Source organism: Danio rerio, chromosome 20 (assembly GCF_052040795.2).
Source record: "Danio rerio strain M-AB ecotype USA chromosome 20, GRCz13ab, whole genome shotgun sequence".
In the NCBI taxonomy this organism is placed as follows: Eukaryota; Metazoa; Chordata; class Actinopteri; order Cypriniformes; family Danionidae; genus Danio; species Danio rerio.
The window spans coordinates 24,445,001-24,467,265 of NC_141040.1; the positions used below are offsets into that span (position 1 = coordinate 24,445,001).

Here is a 22,265-nt window from a genome sequence, read left to right on the forward strand (position 1 = left end):
TACAAATCATTCAATTCAATGCTGAAAGCTGCAAAGCAGCCATCAGTAACTAAATAGAAAAATAATTTACATCTCAAGAAAGAACGGACAAAAGAAAGAAAAAAAAGTCTCACTTTTAAAAGTTTTGGTTTGTGTTTATGTCATTTAATGCTTAGTCTCGTTATGCGCTGATTTTTCATTTTTCTGTGTTTGTGGAAAGCAGGCGAGTCAGCCGACCCAATATATGAGCGGAGCAGAGCAGGATTCTCCTGATGACCACTGGCGCAATACTGTTCTTTGTTATAAGCCGCATCAGTTTAGACTTAGTAAAGTTGGCGATTTGTGTGTCATTTGGCAATGGTGTAGAGGGTTTACATTTAGCGGACATTTGCACTGAACACACAGTGAATGCAACAGATCGAGATTCAGTGTACTTTTTACTCTTTAGCTGTTTGCATTCCCCGCGGTCACAAAAGCTCCCTGTTATCTGACAGTGGAAAGTCTTGAGTGATTGACAGCTAATATGAACCAATATAGTGGCAGGGAAGACTGATTTTAGCATGTTTTTTAGAGAAAAAAACAAAAGTCGCACTACAACCATTGCAGTATCTCACAAATGCTCCCAAATATAGTATGAGGTCGCATAGCTTAAATTTCAAGCTCATATGTGACAAAATGGTCGCTATTTCGAGCCCCGATACTTCAGATTGTGTTTCCTAAAGGGAAAAATAATCAGGAATAATAAAATGCAAAAAAAAAACGGTAAGACTATTTGCTCTAGAAACAAGTGTGTTCATGACTATAGAGACAAACCAGAATAATATTAGAAGAAAATATCAGTTTGAAACATCAAGCAGCGTAACAAACTGTTTTTAACGTCTAAACATGAATAGAAATGAATGAGACCTGAAGTCTCGAGCCAAAAAGATTGAAATGGCTGCACCCGCTCGTACGTGGTAAGGTCAATGGAGTCCAAGATCAGGTTGGTCTCGAGAGCTCCCTTAGAATAGGAAGGAAAGAGAGGGAAAAGGGGGGGGGGGGGGGGGTGTTTTTCAAAACGAAGATAAGGGAGGTAAGGAAAACGGGCTATTTACTCGTCTGATAAGTCTATAGTTTGATAGTTGATGTGAGACCAGCCGTGGTCAATCATAGCACGTGGTCCTCCTAAAATGAGTTAATGAAACTTCACCTAAATTACCCAATTGAAAAAGCCAGTTTTTAAAACATGTTGTTGTTGTTCTTGATGTTGTTGTTGTTGTCCTTGTTGTTGTTGTTTAACTAAATTGCGAGTTGCCATGTATGCATCACTCATTCATTTTCTACAATTTGATTCAAGCTATAGCTGTTGAAAGCATAATTGGCTCCGCAGCAGCAGCTTTCAAACAAAGGATGTTGGGTTGAGTTTCCTGCATGCTGAAGCCCCCACACCTTCTTCCAATGCTGATGTTGGCATTGTTAAATTGTAGCTAGAGCCGCTTAAGCTGCCTGTGCTGCAGTTGGCTGACAGCCATGGAAACAGCCGAGTGAGGGGTAAACGGCACACTCACAGCAGGGTGTGGCTGAGTTCAGCATTAGGTTAAAGCTGTACATTGAATTAGGGACTTGTATTTTGCGAATGTACTTTTTGTCTCATTTCTCTGTATGTAAAACCCTCTAGATTGCATCTTGGAGACTGAACAGGTAAACAAAAACCTGCTCTACAGAATGAGTGATGAAGACAGCCTTGTATATAGTGGTTTTATGCCTCAGTCTGCTTAAACAAGCTATAAGAAAGCCAGCTGTAGTCTGCATCTGTATACAGGACTCTCAGTTTAAGACTGTGATGAAGAGCCTACATGCCATTTGGAACACAAGAGACATCCTCCATGACCTAGATTGCTCTATCATGCTGGGGAATGCAGATGCATTATGGGTAATGCCTACATATGTACTGCCTAGTGGCTATTTGTATCTAGAGAACTAGAGCAACGTCTAAGCCAAAGAATCTTGAGTAGACGAGAAGATCTAAGAGCATACTTCATCAAACCTCAGCTGAGGTCAAAGACAACCAGGCTCAAGAGACACAACCCCAAACGCTCTGGTGTGGTGTATGCAATGATAAAACTCTTTATCTGTTTGTCGTTTAATGAAGAGCACCCTGCTGTAGCGGTGTGTTGGAACAGGGTCGCCAATTCATTTGTAAACCTGCATTACGGTCCCTATGGACTGGCAGGCGGAGTGCTGGTTGGCCTTGTGGATAAGCGATGAGTTTGTTTACTCTCTTTGCCTGCCACACCAGTTAATAACTCCTGTGGGTAAATTTAGCCGCTCTGATACATCGTGCTAGATGTTAATAAAGCTATATAGCAAACACTCACAGCAGCTCTGGTGTTTAGTGTGATGATATAGGGGTTGGTGGAAAGAGCTTTAGCGAGAGAAAGGACAGATAAATGTGCAATTTTGTACACTTTAATCTTTATGTTGTCAATTAGCCATGTATGATAACAGAAAATCTGTGTAGGGCTGGGTGGCGTGGCCAAAATATTAATAATTTGAAATATTTTTTATCTGTTGATGTTGATAAATAACAATAAATGTTTAACGTTTAAAGGCATATTTTGCTCTAAAATGAAAGCTACATGACAGTTAACTAGGAATTTAAACGCTTTTATTGTCACAGAAATGTGTGGTTCATCCTGAGGTGAAGAAATTTAGAAATGCATATTTAGAGGTTATTTAACCTATCCCCAATGTTATTTGAGGTAACAATGGAATACAACGTAAGTTTATGTACAAATGTTTTCCCTTAAAGGTTCAACAAACCCTTGAGTACTTTTTTTGAGACTTTAACAGATTTGTGTGCGTTGAGCATCAGTTAAGACAATGTTAGCACCTGTTAGCTTTAATTGTGGGAAAAACTGGATAATTTTGAGCTTTTGTCTGCTAATTTCATCTTCCGGGTTTAAAATGATTTTTCGGCGGGATCAAAATCCGTGACGTATCGCAAAACTGCAAGTGCAAAGATGATGTATCGGTTTGTCATTATTATCCATAGCAGAGTTTGAGAAGAGCCGGCTTCTTAATTATTCGGCGAGTGCTTTTCGAAGGCAAGGCAGACCTGCCAGTGCCAAGCTGTGAGATACAGACCCACGGCACACAGTATTTAGCTGTTCATGAAGGGTCATATGTGTTTGTTTCAATGATCCACAGGGTTTGTTCAATGTTTTTCCTCGCGATGCTGTCAGGGCCGATACAGCAAAGCTGTTTGTGTGCAGCAAGCATTTTTGTCAGGAGAGCAGTACGAGAATTGTGGACGTTGTCTTTTATCAGGAGTTCGTTCACATTTAGACATATCGCTAACTAACTAACTAAATCCATAATATACGAAGATCATACTGCACAATTGTAAAAACAATGTATATGTGTATGACTGAACATTAAAGGTTGCAATGAATGTGATTGGGGAGGTTTTAGTTTGTTATTGCAGATATATGGTGCATATCATTGCATAATCATCAATAAAGATATAATCCTCACGTCATCCTAAATTACACTCTCCGTTATACTCTATGATAACTAAACAACCTTTTTTAATGAGATTATTTCTTTTATTAGCGTATTAGGTAACCAATGGTCTGAAATGAATTGTTGATTAATTAGTTTTGTTTATGAACTTTTTTTTTTTTTTTAGATATTAGAAAAATTGTTTGATATTAATATTTTAAGAGCTGTTTGTCAAGGCTTTCTTTATTTTGGTCATTTGTAGCACTGAGCTCCCCACCAGGATGAGGAATTAATGAAAATACAGCAGGCCGTGGAGTGTGGGGGTATTTGGAAGACAGCTCTTATCGCTCAGCTTTTCTGGAATGTCACAGGCTGCAGTCTTTAAAAAAAGACTAAAATATTATGTGATAAGCACAAGCAGGCTTTTAAACAACGCTTTTCTTAAATAGAAAAAACAAGATATTGGTAACACTTTTCAATTAAATTCATAATTGGGTATGAAAATGCATTATTTTAAAGAGGATCTGTTATGAAAAAATCACTTTAAGGGGTTTAAACACAGTTGTAAACAACAGTGTGTAAACATAGGGAGCCTCTAATGGTAAAAATATATTTTTATAATTTTTTTTTATGATCAAACTTCATAAAAAAAAAAAAAAACAGTCTGCAGAGACACTAAGATTGACATTCTCCCTTTGAACATGTCATCAGAGTGGGAAAGCACTGCCCATTGATGATGATTTCTCTCCCTCATTAACATAAACAGAGTGAGAAGAAATCGTCCTCTATTAGAGTTTTCACACTGAACCTTCTGAAGGTAATTCGATTTAAGAGACATTTCATTTTTTAAGAGCACAGTCTCATTTGAATTTAAAGTGACAGTCACCAAATTGGCACAATTTCGATTGAATCCTAAGAGAGGCAGTTAAGGCCCGTGCCCGTGCATGCGGTTTTAGTCACTCCTCATGACTAAATAAAGGGCGCCAATGTGATCATGCACACCAACGGGCAAAACGCCAGGTGCAAAACCATCATTAAAAAAAAAAACTGCTCATGTTCGTTTTTTTGTTTTGACGTGCCAGGAACGTGGAGCTGCTTATTGCACTGGTGAACAATAATCAATTCTTCATCGCTAAAGCTGGAGCTGCTACTTGAACCATCCATGCTTGTTCGAGTCACCAGTAACTTTAACAAAAAGCGTGTGAACTTTCTCTCTTTCTCTTCTTCTGTGTTATAAGCAGGGTGTCAGAAGCTTAAAGTTGTGTAGCGCTATCTAATGTCAAGGAGTGATTTTGCATACTCTTCAGCTTGACGCCAGCGAAAATTGCTTGTGTCTCTTAAATCACTGATAGTAAACGCAAACCAAAAGCGTTCCAGTGTGTACGAGCATTTATGCGCTTGTTAAGTAGTGATGTATGGAATACTGTTTCCGGGTTCAAGTCGCTACTCATTTGAATTGAGAAAATATTATTTTATGACCACTTTTTAAGTCACTCATTAAAGTGAATTTTTCATCAGATATTAAACATGGATATATATACATTGTGATCGTGATTTTCGAAAGTATTACATTGGATACATTGTAGCATTTATTATTACCATTTGATGAGTCTCCCCATACAGTTTAATATAGCGACCTGGAAGCTGTTTCGCGTGACGTCACACTTTAACAAGCGGATAGAACAATATTTGTGTAGTATTTTGAGCTGAAACTTCACATACAAACTTTAGGGACATCATAGACTTATTTTACATTTTGTAAAAAGGAACAAAATAGATCCCCTTTAATGCCATAATGTTTTACTAATGATGTTTCATATAATAATCAATGCTAACATGAACAAGCATAACGTCGTTTAAAAATTTAAAACCTCAAGCGGCAACAGAACAAACGTTCATCTATCTGGAGTTCATTTTTCTTTTCCCAAAGTGACAGCCTTGTTGTCCACAGACAAAGCTCTGCTGAAACCGCTGTGTCTGGTCGGCTAGATAGCGTTTCTGTTTGGAGAGAGATTCATAATGTGCCGTCTCAGTGCTGTGCTTGCTATGAATTCACAGCATTGGACCGATCCACAGCTGCTCAATCTGCCGTCCTGCTTTGTGGCTCTCTGCACGCGTGTGTGTGTATGCACATGTCCTGGTTTTGTGTTTACTGGGGGTTTGACATCTAATCTGGAGTGTTCACACAGTAGGTGTCTGCTTTAATTAGGCTGTATTGATCATGATGGTGGTCCGGTCCCTCTGCATTCTCTTTCAATGCTTTCAAATGCAGCTGTTCAATTTCTTTAAAGGTTGTTCCAAAAAGTTCCAAGCTGCGAAATGTATTTTGGGTCATTTAAAGTGATCACGTTTACATTTTGGTATTCTTGTTGCCTGGAAGTTACAGAATTAGGAGGTTTAAAGGGGAGATAAACTGAGAAATCAAAATTAGTTTGAATTTAAAAAAAATATATATTTTTTTTTTATATATATGGAAGAGGTCATTGGACTATAAAAGAATCCTTTAAGTTTCTGATGTCACAACATTTTTGTTTGTCTTTAAACCCCTGTCGAAGCGCATCTGCCAAAATGACAAGTTGAGCGCTGTCACACTTTATTATGTAATAGTAGCTAAACTCCACCTCCATATAGATGACCAACGTCTGCTTCTACATCACTGTATGTTTAGCTCCACCCACCGATATACACTGCAGTAGTTAAAATGACATGTCGCAGGTAAAATTAAAGACTCATTTCATATATCTAACTGCTTGTATTTAATGACACAATTGTATACATGTGTAGGCCTTTCACAATATCTTTTTTTTTTTGTACGATATATTGGACCAAAACATTTTGTGATGAATGATATTATTGTCATTGAAAGACCATTTTGTACCACTCATTATATAATGCCAGAATGGCAACATTATATCATCAGAACACAAGTACACTCTTACAAAGAACATATTATTTTATTTGTAAAGACATTTAATTTAATTATAGTCATTTTAACAGTTGAATGTTAGGCATTGGAATCAGAATGTGAAAATGCGTATCCTAAATAAATAATAAAAAATAACACAGTGGAAGGTAAAAAGTAACAGAGGTTGCGATATCTGGTACCAGATCTATTCTCAGTTGTCCAACACCCATATGAAAATATACTAAAGTAATTTCTGGTAAATACTATAGTGTTTTTTTAACCATACCGACACTGGCACCTCCAGTAGAGATAAAGATGCTGCACAATCAGCTAAAATGTTGCTAGAATTGTTTTTTATGTATGGATGATGATGTATATTGCATCACCAAAAATGATTGAGGCCATGTCCATGTGTTGTGCGATTAGTCAATATGTTGATAACTGTGGCAGGTCTATAGATGTGGATTAAATTTGAAAATTGAGGATGCAGTGAAGGATTTTGCAAAAAAATTAAATGAATTTCAGAGCTAAAATGAAAATTTCTTGTTTCTTTTGTTTTGCTGTGAAAATATATACAAATTTACACATTTTAATTGATTACTCATTTAATTATTCATTTTTAACTGGAGCCTTTGCACAATGGACCAGGCGCGAATTATTTGTGAAAACTAAAATGTTTGCAGATGGAGCTCAACGGCACAGGGGAATTTGAACAATGTCATGACTGCCCAAAAATTGGTGGAAAACCTGCTGCTATTTTAAAGATTGTGAGATCCAAAAAAATGTTTCAACCTTTGCATTAAATTCTGCAATCATTTTATCGTGAAATCCTTTAGGGTCTGTGAAATAAACTAAATCAGTGACATACACTACCTGACAAAAGTCTTGTCGTCGATCCCAGTTGTAAGAGCAACAAATAATAATTTGACTTCTAGTTGATCATCTGGAAAAGTGGCAGAAGGTAGATTTGTCAGATGAATCATCTGTTGAACTGAATCCCAATCATCACAAATACCGCAGAAGACCTATTGGAACCCGTATGGACCCAAGATTCTCATGGAAATGAGTCAAGTTTGGTGAAGGGAAAATCATGGTTTGGGGTTACATTCAGTATGGGGGCATGTGAGAGATCTGTAGAATGGATGGCAATATCAACAGCCTGAGGTATCAAGACATTTGTGCTTCCAATACATTATTAACCACAGGAGAGAGCAAACTATTCAGCAGGATAGTGCTGCTCCTCATACTTCAGCCTCCACAAGTTAAAAGAAGCAAAAAATAGTTTAAAGTGCTTCAGGATTGGCCAACCCAGTCACCAGACATAAACATTTTTGAGCATGTCTGGGGTAAGATGGAGGAGGCATTGAAAATGAATCCAAAGAATCTTGATGAACTATGGGAGTTCTGCAAGAACGCTTTCTTTGTCATTCCAGATGACTTTACTAATAAGTTATTTGAGTCACTGCAGAGATGTATGGATGCAGTCCTCCAAGCTCATGGGGTCCTACACAACATTAATTCTGTTTCCACTGCACCATAACTTTATATTCTATACTGTACATTATTTTTGTCTAAGCAAAGTCAGACCTTACTGTCCTAATTAATTAAAAATCAATGCGTTATATTTATTTGGGTAAAATAAGCGTAATTTAGAGGCCTTGCCTTTTAAAATAAGCTGATACCAAATTATCAACTAGTCAAGTTATTATTTGTTGTTCCTAAACCTTGGATAGGTGACAAGACTTTTGTCAGGTAGTGAAGTCATAATTGAACTAAACTGTGAACCCAGTGTATGTTCACAAATCCACTTTGTAACATTGTAAGTGGTCATCAGGCAACAGTGTAAAATAAACAGGAAAGGCTGTTAATCACTCTTTTAATGTTTCATCTTAGCCAAATTACAAATTATTACTTTTCAAAATCGTGATGATATTTTCTAGCAAATTATTTAATAAATTTAAATAACATTTGACGTACGGCCTGAATCTTACCTACATGCCTTTTTTAGGTTTTTGTTAACTCATTTTGTTGCGATGAATAGATGTTCTGCTGAACTGACCGGTGCTGATCAAACAGAGAAATCGTCCTCAACCAGTCAGCTTTCATGTTTGTGGCACGTGAATGCGCTGTCAGAAAAGTGAGGTTACGGTGGATGGCGGGTTGCCCCTGCAGCTCTGCAATGGCATCGGTGTCAGCAGAGATCGGGCCCGTCTCGTCTCATCCTCTCTTTGCGTGTGACTCAGGCAGCCAATGAAGACCAGTGTAGTGAGCTGCTAACACGCTGTTGTTGGGGCACTTTGAAGCAGACGCGACCTCATCTTCCTCTCCCTCTCGTGGCTATTCGTTTTAGTTTTTGAAAGACACATTCGAGCTAAGAACATAATCGATACACACAGAGGCATGGATTTTATGAAACCGTGTACTTACACTAATGTTGTGACTCCTGAGATGTCACTTTCCGTTAAGCCTTTCTGCTTTTACATTGACTATGGAAGTATTCGTGCTAATGCTGATTCAGTCTACTGTATTTAGTGTTATTGAGTAATTTAATTTCTTTAAGAAAAATGATACAAAACAAATACAAAAATGCAGAAATCAGTCCAAGGCCCTCAAAAATGTGAAATAAATAGCCTTTATTCACACACTGTAAAAAATGCAGGGTTCCACAAAATTCATTCATGTTGTCCCAACACAAATCAGTTAAGTTAACTTAACACTTTTAACAAATTTATGTGGATTGAACATAAAAAAATTAAGTTGTCCCAATGAAATCTCAAGAATTATGTTGTTTCAGCGGATTTTAAATAAGTAGTTTGAACAAGTAAAAAAAAAAAAAAATTTTTTTTTTGAGTGCATGGCTAATCTTTAAAAAACCTGCACGTGTCGGCAGATAGTTACCCATCAGTTACCCTGATGAAGGCAGCTCTCTGCCGGAGCGTGTAAAGATTAGCCACATGAATAAAGGCTTTTTAATATTTATTTCACATTTTTCGAGTGCCTTGGACTGATTTTTCTTGTTTATTCTCATAAATCCCTTGCCCAAAAAACACAGACACATTATTCAAGCTACCCCTAAGCACCTTTTGTTTAATTTTTTGATTTTTAAAGACAAAAAAAAAATTACCTGAAAAAATTAAGTGAATAAAAGGTTCTGAATGTCGATTGATTATTGTTCGATTGATCACCTAGCCCTATCATATATTGTGATATCAATACAATTTTACTATTTGTTGAATAACTATTTGGAAATAATGTTTCATTTTCGAAATTGATGGGGATGATTCTGTATGGAAAAGCATATGCATAACATATAAGAAAAAAATCTGCAAGTATAGATTAATTCAATAAAGAAAAAAATACAAAACTGTCAAACTGTATTCGGGTATACAGTTATTGAAATTGAATAATTAAATGTAAAACTATACTGCATAGTCTTTTGTTTTATAAAAAATCAAAAAAATTAATTGTTATTCATTTATCAAAGTTATACATGGTACAATTTGTTAAGCCTGAATGCTTTTAAAACCCTCACACAGTCACAGGCCTCAAAAACACCTGCGAATGATCTCATCGCGATATAGATGCTGAAACAATATATTGTGCAGCCCTAGCGAGATCACTCGAGTTTTAAGATAAATATTACATACAAACATGGATGCAGAGTTTTTGGTCAATGTTTAACTGTAATGCAGCATGGAACTTGTCAAAGGTCTGGCCTTAAAAACAAGATAAATCCATCTCTCTGCAATTATTCAGAAGCAGTTGTTGCTGTTTCATGTCATCCCTCTACTAACCTTTTCCTCTCTATCTCTGCTCATCTCTTTCATGTCATTGAGCTCATTACAGATGCATTCACTCTCTTTAATGCTTCCTACTTAGCTGTCGTACTTCAAATAGGACGGAGCTCCTCAAATATGAATGATTGCTGTCACAAGAAGTTTGAATCTAGGGGGACTGAAAAGTTATATTAGTTAAAAAAAACTTTCCATCTACTTTTAAAAAGTCTTTTTTTAGACTTTCTATGATTATGTTTTTAGAGAGGCCAGCTTTTTAAATGTCCTCAAATCTATAGCCTCTTGTATGAAACTAAGTCTAATTTTTCTGTCAAGAAATGCATCAGAGAAATACACTTATATTAATTGCATAATTAAAAACAACTTCAAATTGGCCCTTCAGGCTTGAGTTAAGGTGCCAAACACTTTTTAAAGTGGACGAAAGTGTGGTGTTTTGTTGTGCAAGAGCATCGTGATTGCAGAATAATCAGTCTTGTACATATTTACTGGCACTGCAATCAAAGTAGTTTTATAATCAGCTTTGGTAGCATTTACAGTGAGGCATTTTTAGTTAACCAAAGTCTTAAACATTACATCACTGATGTTATCAAACATCATAAGATGTCGCATAAGCTGTCCGTCTCCTAGATTTTACCTCAATATCAGCTTCCTACATAACTTTCTAATTGTTTATATATATATATATATATATATATATATATATATATATATATATATATATATATATATACACACAAACACACACACACACACACACACACACACACACACACACACACACACACACACACACACACACACACACACACACACATATACATACACATATACATACAGTGCTCAAATATGAGAAGACCCCCACGAATCCCTTATTTAAATTAATATTTTCTATAGTATGCTTTACAATATTATATTTGTGCATATAGAATACATTAGTCAGTACTGAATCCTAAACTGGAACTTATCTAACAAAATAACTATAATAATAAAATAGTAGCCCAATTTTATATGTTAGGGAAAACTATAAAATAAAGTTTTAAAAAATAGCAAAAATATGAACAATTTTGTTTAAATATTATAGTTTAATTTTGTTTTTCAATATTTTGCATGTATATAAATTATCTTTCCATTTCCAAAGATGATCTCTGACTAACATATTATTTTAATAAATGTATTTGTTTAATATTTAATTTGTTTTGATTAAATACTTCAAAAAGCGGTGCCTATGTTCACTGAGAAATGGAAAAAAATATTTATTTTCAAAACGAGGTGTACTCAATTATGCTGAGCACTGTACATATATGTTGCCTTTACACTTAGTCTGTGATATCATAACAGGGATTTCAGCACAAAAAGTATTTTTACAATTAAGATTTTTTTTTATTCATCATTACTACAATGTAATGCAATGTAATTACCAATATGTTTATGGTTTTAATGTGTAGCCATGAGCCCTGTTCATGCTTTCAGCTGTGGTGAATGTGTTATTTTATGTCATCTTCATTATGCAAGTCCACTTTTCATCTGCGGGCAAATTCAGGTTACTGAATATAGTAAAGGTCATAACATACATAAATTATTTTTTGAATAAACATTCAGAGTGGATGGTCCTTAAATTCATGGTTTACTAAAAAATAAAAATGACGAAATATTAAAGTGTCTAATTTTTTGTTGTCTACACAAAATTGTTTTGGCTTCAAAGTACTTATGTAAAATGATCAAAAAAAATTTGCGTTTTATTTTTGTTTGTTAATTGTTTCATGTTCAATCCAGTTACATTTGTAAAAACAATTGTTAACCTATAACTTAACTTAATTTGTGTTTGGACAACATGGATGAATTGTTGAATCCTGCAATTTTTTAAATAATGTATACAGTTAAGGTGCTCTCACACTACGCTGTCCCAACCGTGCCAAATCATGGTTTGTTTGACAAGTGTGAGTGCTCTGAATTGGGCCCAGGTGTGGTTCAGTTGGTCATCCATGGCATGGTTGGAAGAGGTGTGCAAGTGCGCAGTTCGGTTGCACTTTGGCAGGGTAAGCTTGTCGTGTGAGCGCAAAGCGCGCCTGAGCCCGAAACTGAAGACGCGATGCAACTTTTGCTGGACTGTTTCATATGAATTTCTTAGTCATTCTTGCTTTTCAGTGAACGCAAACTGTCAGTTTATTAAAGACGTAAACCTCTCACTGCATCTTCAGCAAACCTCCTAATACATGCACCCGAGGTGAATCGCAATTCAGCACGGTTCAAGGCAACTGTACCTAGTATGAATACACCCTAAAAGACTGTGTGGGGGTAATATTGGTCTCATGGAGTAAATTCTGTCAAATAATTAGAATGAAATGACAATACATCTAATTAAACATGAAACTGTATTTCTTATACATCAATCTCTGTCTCTCTCTTTTTTTTTAAATTTTTTTTTTACATTTTTGAAAGACAACACAAAAATTTGTAAAACCATTTCTTTAATGGAAATTTTATTTTAAATTAGTGATAAAATAAAATTTACCAAAGCAAAGGGACAGTATGCAGCTTTGCCTTGCCTCTTTAAAATCATTTTTTTTTTTTCTGAAAAGAGGATAAGTTCAGGTACTTAAATCTACTTCAGCATGTATTATTAAATCCTGTCTCTCATTTCATTTCCATTATTTTTATCTTAATATATCAACTCTTCATCTTTTCGCCCTCCTTATAACATGGGTGCATTAATAATACATCTCCTCTACTCTCAAATATGAGAAAAGATGTGTTGGGATGCAGCACAGACCAATGCTAACATCTTATGAAGAATAGAATATTTTTTTCTTTATTTATTTTTTGCAGTGCAGTTCTGCCACAAATTTGTGGCAGAACTTGACAGATTTCTGCTAAAATCCTTACTTCAGCACTGTATTCTTTGAGCACAAACAGTTCTTTGTATAATTAGCACTTGTGTGTATTGCCTCTTCTTGTTGAATCCTTCTCAAGTGCAAGTTGCTTTGGACAAAAGCGTCTGCTAAATGACTAAATGGAAATGTAGAAATGACTTAAATATGCCAAAATGTAGTAATTCTGATTCTTCCAAAATCTGTTTATGATATCAGTCATGTTCCGTTGAAATCTGTTCTGTGTAGTTTTAGGGTTATCTGTATGATTATCTGGTGATTTTATTTTATTTTTTGTAACATCCCTCACACAGTTGTCATACAGGTCATGATAATCACAATCAGCCACCTCTGGTCTGGTAGCTTTCTCAAGGGAGCTTGATTCTGGAGGGGACCTGGTGACGCACCCTTCACAATTCTGATGAGAGAAGCACCCTCCCTCCGTCGTCTTCCTCTGATTTTTTTTTTTCTTTCTTCCTTTTCTCTCACTCATACGCTCTCTTGCTCTCAGCAGTCACAGAGCTAGCGTGAGCACTGAAGGCTTTCCGCTGCAGGGAACCCTCGCCTGCTACTGTTGCTGAGTGGCTTTGAATGAGACCCATTCAAAGGATGCGGTCGCTGTAGCGCTGCGAGAGACTCCTGCGTCATGAAGAAGTTTGTGACTATCGTTCTTCGAGGCCTGGTCAGCCTGTCAATCAAACCTGGAGATAAAACCTGGAGCAGGGAACATGCCCGACAGTTAAAAAGAGAGGCCAGGAGAAGACGGACCACGTCTAAGTTTGGAAAGGTGATGCAAATAGATGTGTTAACGTTACCTGCGGCCTTCAGGACAGCGGAAAAATCGGTTTTGTGTTTTCATGACGTAGCTCATGGTTGTAAGTTATGAGACTTCATGCAACATTGCATTTTTTTATGTTTTAAGGTAGTAAAAAGCTATGTTAATTCTTAAAATGTTCAACTCTTAAATCGGTTTATTTCCTGACAGCATTGTGTTGTACTGCTTTTCAATGAGACTACAACTATCATAGAAATGCAAATATATACTCTTTGCCAAGTCATTAGTTTCTGTTTTCCATCTCCTCATGCTAAGCTTTGCCAATGCTGCCCTTAATAGAATCGCTTCAGTATTATGCTAATGAACGAATCTGATTGGAGATATTAGGATAGCAGCGGGGGAGAGGTGTTATAGGGCCTGCAACGATTTGGGGGATCTAGATGTTCTTGTCTACGCTGGCGGAAACAGTCATCATTCATTTTCATTGTTCAGATTAATCAAATAAGAGTTTGCTGCCTGGACATCTGAATTATACATGTCCTTATCCTGTGCTGAATGGAAGGATTTGGCTTTTCGAGGTAACATTTATTAACTTTCTGAGAGAACAAGATAATGAACTGTGACATGGAGGCTTTTTTTTTTTCTTTCTTGCCGCTGTATTTGCTGGAGTGCTGCAGCGTTGAGATATTTTTGACCTGCTTGAGCATTTCGTTTGAAATCAGCTTTGGTGTTCAGCATTTGAAGATGTTTTATATTGGATTTGCAACTAGTAAGCTGAATGCTTAGTCAAGCAGATCTCTCCTTTACACAAATGTAAAAAGTTATCTCGTGGAAATGTTGCAAGACTTTGTGCTAACAGGTCCTCACTGTTTGGAAGTTAGCTTAGATATAGCCTTGGATTCATAGGTTGATGTACCATGTATAGTTTTAATAACTTTAACTTTGTACAAAAACTCCAGTGTACATTTTTTGCATCTCTCATCCAGTTTAAGGTTTTGGTTTTTTGCTGCCAATTTGTGTTTTTGAAGGAAAATTTATATCAGCTTGGGCAAAAAAAATACATAATGGAGTGCAAACATCTTTGTTGCAGACTGTTCTCATGACATTTTGCCAAGGCTGTGGATTAAAGGTTATAAATAATGTTGTAAATTTTGTTCAGTTATTGCACAGACTGCTCATTTTGCTTACGATTTTAATCAGAAGCTAAAGGAGTTAATTTCGTTTTTCAGTTTTTTTGACTCTCGCAGTTCTGGTAACCATTGATTTCTAGACTTCAAAAAGGTTCCTATATTGTTCTTGTGATGATAAATGTCACCTATGTTTTGACGTTTTGTAATGGCAAACGTTAATTTGGGTAAATTAACCCTTTGACATCAATTTGTCCTACATATTTGACTTCAAGGAGGTGAGATGTTTCACGTGGGCTGGCCAATAACAGCAGAAGTTTTAAAAGGTTGGCAGGAATTGGTATTTTGGTGCAGCTGTTTGGTCACCGTTTATTTTGAATGGGCATTACATTGAGCAGTTGACATTAGGCATGGGCCGGTATAAGATTTTATCGGTATGTTAACCTTGGATAAAAATATCACAGTTTCACGATATTGTGATTACTGCTCTACAATATATTTTGGGTAAATACAAAAACTTTTCCCCCTCGGAATACAATATATTTTGTTTTGAGAGACATTTAAAATATTTAGTAACAGTAAACATGTCAGGCTAAATAAATTTAATGAATCCATGACTTCTGCTGTCTTCATTAGTTTCATAAACACAGATTTCTTTACATGATGATCTGAGGACAAAATCCTTGAACAAATTAATGTATTAATAATATATATTTTTAATAAACTAATATTAAGATGTTAGATTGTCATGTTGCCAACAGTCAAGAACTGATACATTCTGAACATCTGTTGATCTTTCTCTGGAACAGATCCTTTCACTTATCTGGAATCTGTGAACTTATTTCAAAACTCACAAGATAGTTTTCACTGGACAAAACTAAATGACTTATTTTCTTTTCAAAATTTCAAGGTATTTACATATTTACATCTGTTAATTACTTTAAGCTTGGCTAAACTGTGGTTCTTCTACTTGTACTACAGTCCTTCATCATTCTGCCATCATTCAGTTTTACTCCGCTTCCTCGCATTCATATCTGATTGTCACATTTTCTACAATAATTCTGAGGAAATTTTCAGGAATTAATTTAGATAGGGTAAAAAGTTCAATGTGTTATAACTGGAAAGTTATCTGCATTTAACAAATATCGAAGTGTTTTACATTTCTAATGCATGTTCATTTAAATTCTATGGAATTATGATGCTTTCTGTGTGTTGTTCCAGACTCCCACTTTTCTGCTAGGCTATTGTCTTTGTTTGGCATGGTTTGCAGAATCTGACTCCATGCATCGAGTAAACTGACTGACTTTTTAGAAAACTTGTGTTCCTCTTTAGTAAGTATATTCCAATACAATGTTTAAATGACTGCAGATGACCTTTTTGTGTACAGGCGGCAACATTGTCAAAACAATCCCCATTCACAAGCTATGTTTCCATCCACCTATTGCATTTTGAATATGCCTATAAAAGTGGTTGATTAAAACGCTGAGATGCACATACATTTTGAAAATGCATAAAAAACGTATGCACATAACTGAGTACGATAAACTTTTTATTCGGTAAGAAAAAATACACATAAACTATGATGGAAACACTTTTACCGAACAAATTCCAGTATACACAAAAAGAAAAAAAAGTCATGTGATTTTTGTTATAGAAGATCATGTGATGGTAAAAATGTGTGGCAATGGACAAACCAAGTAGCTAAGCGCATTGTAAACATCTGAAATGTTGTTTAGGTCATTTTAAAACACCAGTATTAATGTTATTATATTATTAATTACCTACAGAATTGTCAAGGTGTCTGTGCTCTGCACTGGCATTCTGCCTTCTGAGGCGCAAGTCAAAGAAAAAAATCATGCAGCTTTTCCTACCGCAGCATAATCCGTTTACTGTTGATTTTTGGTGCCAGTTAATCAGGAAGTGACGATTTTGTTCTCTTTGACTCGTTGGATGGAAACGCTGGTTTATTCGCATGTCATAAATTTAATTCACATTTTTGGATGGAAACATAGCTACAAACCAAAAAAATGACTTGAAGTGCTTTATTCTGCATGCCAGGTCAGTAGTTGGCGGCACAATAATTTTCACCAACCTTTTGTTTTTATTTTCCACAAAGACGATAAAAGTGTTATTTTCAAAAACTTGCAGTTTTTCAAAGTTTGCTTTTCCATTGTTGTTGTTACATTTATATAAGTGCATGACCAAAACTTCTTTTTTTTTGTACGTTTATTTTATCAGTATAAATCCTGCCTAAAGATGAGTTGATCGTAATGCTGTTTCTTTAGATAAACGGCGCATTGAAATGAGAATATTCAAGATAACAAACCTTCAGAATATATTTGATGAATGAGCCACACTAATTTTTTTTAATAAAGTCTCTTTTGGTATTTCTCGCATGGAAATATAACTCGTATAGACTTTGTCTTTTGCACTATGAGCATAACTTTCGCAGAAGTTGGCTACAGTTGGTGCTGGAGCTCAGATAAACATATCATTCTGTTTGATGCAGTGACGGTGCGTACTGTGAATACACAAGTTTGTGCTTCTCTGCACTGCTTGAGACCTTGACATAATGACAAACCTTATGCTATCTTTCAGGCATGGTGAATTTTCAAATCAACTGAGCACAGTGTTTTTCTCTCCCTTTCTCTCTCTCTCTCACACACACACACAAACACACACACACACACACACACAAACACACACACGGTTACAAAAAGCTTTTGTAATGCTAGCTCATCGCTGACGGCTGTTTTCACTTTTCAACAGAATTGTTTTTGTAGCACCTGCACCCTCTGCTTTCCTATTGGTCCTACTGTAGCTACTTCTATCTGTCTACTATAGTTATTTAGTTTATTAATTTATTTCAATGTAAAATCCTTTCATTACTAAACTTTTTTCGATTGTGTAGCTTTAATTACACTTTATTAAATTTAGATACAGTGAGTGAGTCAGATATGAATTAATGTTAACCACTCTGAAAGAGTAAGGCTTTTAGACCACTTTGCTGAAACAAGCAGCATATAAACATTATTTGTTTATAAAGCAGTCTATTTCTGTTAGTTTTTTTATATTTAATACTGTATTTGTGTATTTATTGTGACAGTGTTTCACATTTAGTTTAGACTGTAAACTTAAGTCAAAATGTATTTCTTTAGTTGTTGTGGTGTAGATTCAGCAGTGTTACAGCATATCAACTAAAACTTGTTTCTTACAAACATATTTTTGTTGCGTGTTAGCAGACCACTGTAATCCACACGTGGGTCTACATGCAAGCTGTGCTTTCATTGTGGGGAAATGAAAACAAAACATTTTGTTGTGGCACATTTATAAACGCAACACTGATGACCCATGTCTCTGTACAATTCTTCTACTTCTATTTACGGTGGCAACACAACGTGGCATCTCTCTGAACACTGTAACAGATAAAAGGAGTCTTCGAAGCTATATCATGCATATTAATGAAGTTGCATATCATTCACAATAGAGCACTCTGATTGGTTCGAACCAAGTAATTTCTCATGAATTAATGCTGTAAAATCATGTCATGTTGTACCAGCCGGTACAGACAGCCAATCTCCGCACTGTAATTTACACAATGATCTCATCGCTGTAACATAGCTTCAAAATTTCTTTTCAAACTGGGAGAACGAATTTAGTCTAAACAAAAAATAAATAAATTTTCACTTGTTAGTGCAATATATCCTAATAGTTTTTTTAGAAACGTGGGACACATATATGACTGTCAACATCGGAAAAAAGTGTTTTTTTTTTTTTTTTTTTTTTGACCATTTAAGGCTGATTTATACTTTTGGGTCAAGTGAACGCATATCCTCCAGCACAGCTTTCAAGCAGTCACCTACCCCTCGACATGGCTGACGAGCACCTCTCAAATAATATAACTACACGTCACAGCGACACATAGCGCAAGCTCTGTGATTGATCTGCTTGCATGGTTGCTGTGTCCAGTGTTGGTGGGACCGAGAGCTTTACGAACCCTTAAAGGAGCTCCAGATGCAAACTGTTTGCACGTCTTCCTGTTCCCAGGTCTGAATGAGCGAGTTTTAGCTACTTGTACATTAAGGTAGCGTTTAGAAAAAAGCGAAATACTTGCGAAGAAACATGACACAGTGGAACATAACCTATTCCCAGCTAGCGTTTAAGAGCCACACAAACAGCATGCCAAAGTATAAATGCAGGACCATGCGTAAGGTATGCGCCGCGGTTCATGCCAATCATTCGACACAAAAGTATAAATCAGCCTTTGGTTACAATTAAGACAGATTTTTACGTTTTATTTGTCGCTTGCATTTTTTTTTTTCAAACTCTGTAGTTGCCGGCTAGTTTGACTGTAAAGCCAGTATCAGTGTCGCTGTTTGTGTTTGCAGCGCTTTAAATCTTCTCAGAGGGATTATCCAGCTTTTCAGCAGGTCACTTGGACCCATTTGCACTTATGTGTGCATTGTTTTCCCTGCAGGTTTAGTTTTCACCTTTCTTTGTCCTTCACATACACATTCTTTGTGCATGGCCTACATAATTCCATTGTGGTGTTGCGCCTCACGAAGTCCATTGTTGCATGAATGCACAAAAGAGCCATTTTGGAATTTCATAAAACCTTGTGTGTGGCCTAAATATTTTGGTCCTTGAGTTGCGCCACACAGAGCCCACTGAAATGACCTGATCCAATAGTTTCTTTCATGTCCATGTCTGAAAGGAGGGCTGTTTTCAGCATCTGACAGAATTTTATTTTATTTTATTTTTTTTTTTGTGCAAGAGCTCTTTCTTCTTCCACACACCTGTTATGATTGAACTGCTCCCCATTCAGGGAAAATAGTGTAGTGGGTTGCAAACCAATACACTGTGTTTGGTCCAAATCCTGACTCTTCTTGAATCACACACTTCTGGGTTCAGACACACAGACACAAACAATCAAGGGTTCACTGGGGTGTGATGGTTCAATATTAAAGAATGTATTCCAGAACATACAGAAAGTATTAAAAATGTATCATCTTTGTTTTCATATGAGAGACAGATCAGATTAGATTCTTCTTCCTTTCCACCCGAGCTTCATACTTCTTTCCATTAGGTGCTGTCAGTATATCAAATGCTAGTTTGCGAACCACCATTAAAGGAACACCTCACAGAGCCAAATAGGCTGGGCACTATTTTCAAGCAATGAGTAACATCATTGCTACTGCTGTAGCCATGGTACAGCAGCAACGTTCCTTGATTATTACGCTGGAATAAGAGTGGTTAGACATCTACATTGAAAAAAGCAATGATATATGCAATGAAAATAGTTTTCATTTTATTCTTATAATAATTAAGCTACAATAGAGTAAAGCTTTTAATAAAATCGAAACAAGTGATTGAGATGGCAATGGTCTGATATAGTGATTTATGCTAAGCTAAAAGTGCTCCCACCATGCAGACCCAAAGATTGGCTGAATGAATTTAAAAAACGTGAGCTCAACTCTAGGGAAGGTTAGCATATTTCCGAGTGTTTCTTTAAATGAAAACGAAGGGGTTTAAATCACATGTATAGCCTGTTTGTTTGCTCTTGAACAATCGTACTATGCGCTTGATAAGTGTGACTTGAAGTGGCTTCTGGGTGCAAGCGCTCTATCAAACTATATGGGGAGGCTCTAGAAATGGTAATAATAAACATTTTCATAACAATGTAATAATTTAGAAAATCATCATTGCAATATATATATATATATATATATATATATATATATATATATATATATATATATATATATATTAGGGTTGTAACGGTATGAATTTTTCACGGTATGATAATCGTCTAAAACAATACCACGGTTTGACGGTTTCGCGGTATACGGTATGTTACAAATGTTACAAAATAATAGAACAGTGAAGCAAATTTGACTTTTTCCAAATAATATATTTTTAGTTACTATAAACAACACCACTTACAATGAACAAATAAAAATAAGAAAATAATAAATAATGTGTCAAAGTCCAAATAAAGTCCAAATAAACATGGTGCAAATCCTCAGTAAAAAAAATAGATATAAATATTTACTATACTATAAATAGTTACATAACGAAACTAGATTCAATATGGAACATCCTTAGGTTCTATGTGCCAGCATGGATTTGGATATGGTTATCTGCAATGCAGACAAACAGCTGCACCTTCATTTGCGTCTTTTGAAAACAGCAAGAGCAGCAGTTCGTCTTTGCTGTGTCACTGTTTTGTCATGTTTCTGTGCTGCTGTGCATGCAAAAGTACTTAGTATGAGAATTATTTCATGCAAAACTTTTTTTTTTGCGTTTTATTTAGCCGCGCATAAATGTATGCCTATCTCTCATTCCGTGTTGTTCAAAAAGCTTGGTCCACAAACAAAAGCGAAACCTATGCTTATTGGTTGTGATATAGCGAGTTTGAACCAATCTGGGCATGGAGGAGGGACAATGCATCAATGTATCATGTCTGATTTGTCCGGAGACACAGTGACGAGCGTTTCTTTGTCAAATCAGCGTTGTCAAATGTTGATGACGTAACCGCACTGATTCCGGAGCCTCTGAAAGTCCGCGAATGTTATGTGATACAGCTCTGGAAAGCTGAGATTCTCTTCTTTATGCCAATCTTTGAATTGTATGAATCGGATCAGCGGATCAAAAGTTATTAAACATTTAAGAGCAATACTTATTTTTAGCCGCGGGCGGCTGTCTCGGTCTTTAAGGGTTAAAACCGTTGATATGCAATTGTTCATGGTATGATAATCGTGCACGTTCAAATCGTGGTAAACCGTCATACCGGTATATTGTTACAACCCTAATATATATATATATATATATATATATATATATATATATATATATATATATATATATATATATATATATATATATATATATATATATATACTGATATCTGTGATGCAGCAAGCCCAGAGTGAAATGACAAAGTGATCATAAACAAGAATTTTCTCAATTCAATCGAGTAGCAGCTTGGACCTGGAAACAGTAGGTTATGTCATACATCACGACTTTAACAAGTGAATGTATCCACATGAATCCTGAGCTATATGCTAATATCATGAAGTCTATTTAAAGATGTTTCATTAACTGTTTTTCGTCAGCCATCATTCCAGTCTTCAATGTTTTGCGATGCTTTAAAAGTAATGTAGATATGCTTATACGTTGCCTTGGAAACCTTTTTTTAAAGGTATAAGTTAATGCCATTAAAATAAACTCTACATAAATAGAGATGCGTTCTGTTTCATTTATGTTTGAAACACTGTTTTGCAGAAAGTGCTTTTAAAGCATTGTCATGTCCACTTATTTTAAGTGACACTTAAT

The 22,265-nt window shown here is 35.8% G+C and overlaps 1 protein-coding gene across 16 annotated transcripts in view; it reads left to right on the forward strand.

Moving 5' to 3' along the window:
* The window catches only part of ppp1r13bb (protein phosphatase 1, regulatory subunit 13Bb), an 84,810-nt gene that overhangs the window by 6,743 nt on the left and 55,802 nt on the right, over window positions 1-22,265 (forward strand). For 4 of the 16 annotated variants that reach the window (XM_087297068.1, XM_087297072.1, XM_087297069.1 and 1 more), the window contains exon 1: window positions 13,520-13,815. In XM_087297068.1, coding sequence (XP_087153194.1) covers window positions 13,675-13,815 — 141 coding nt within the window. In that variant the 5' untranslated portion in view covers window positions 13,520-13,674. 16 annotated transcript variants of the gene reach the window in all.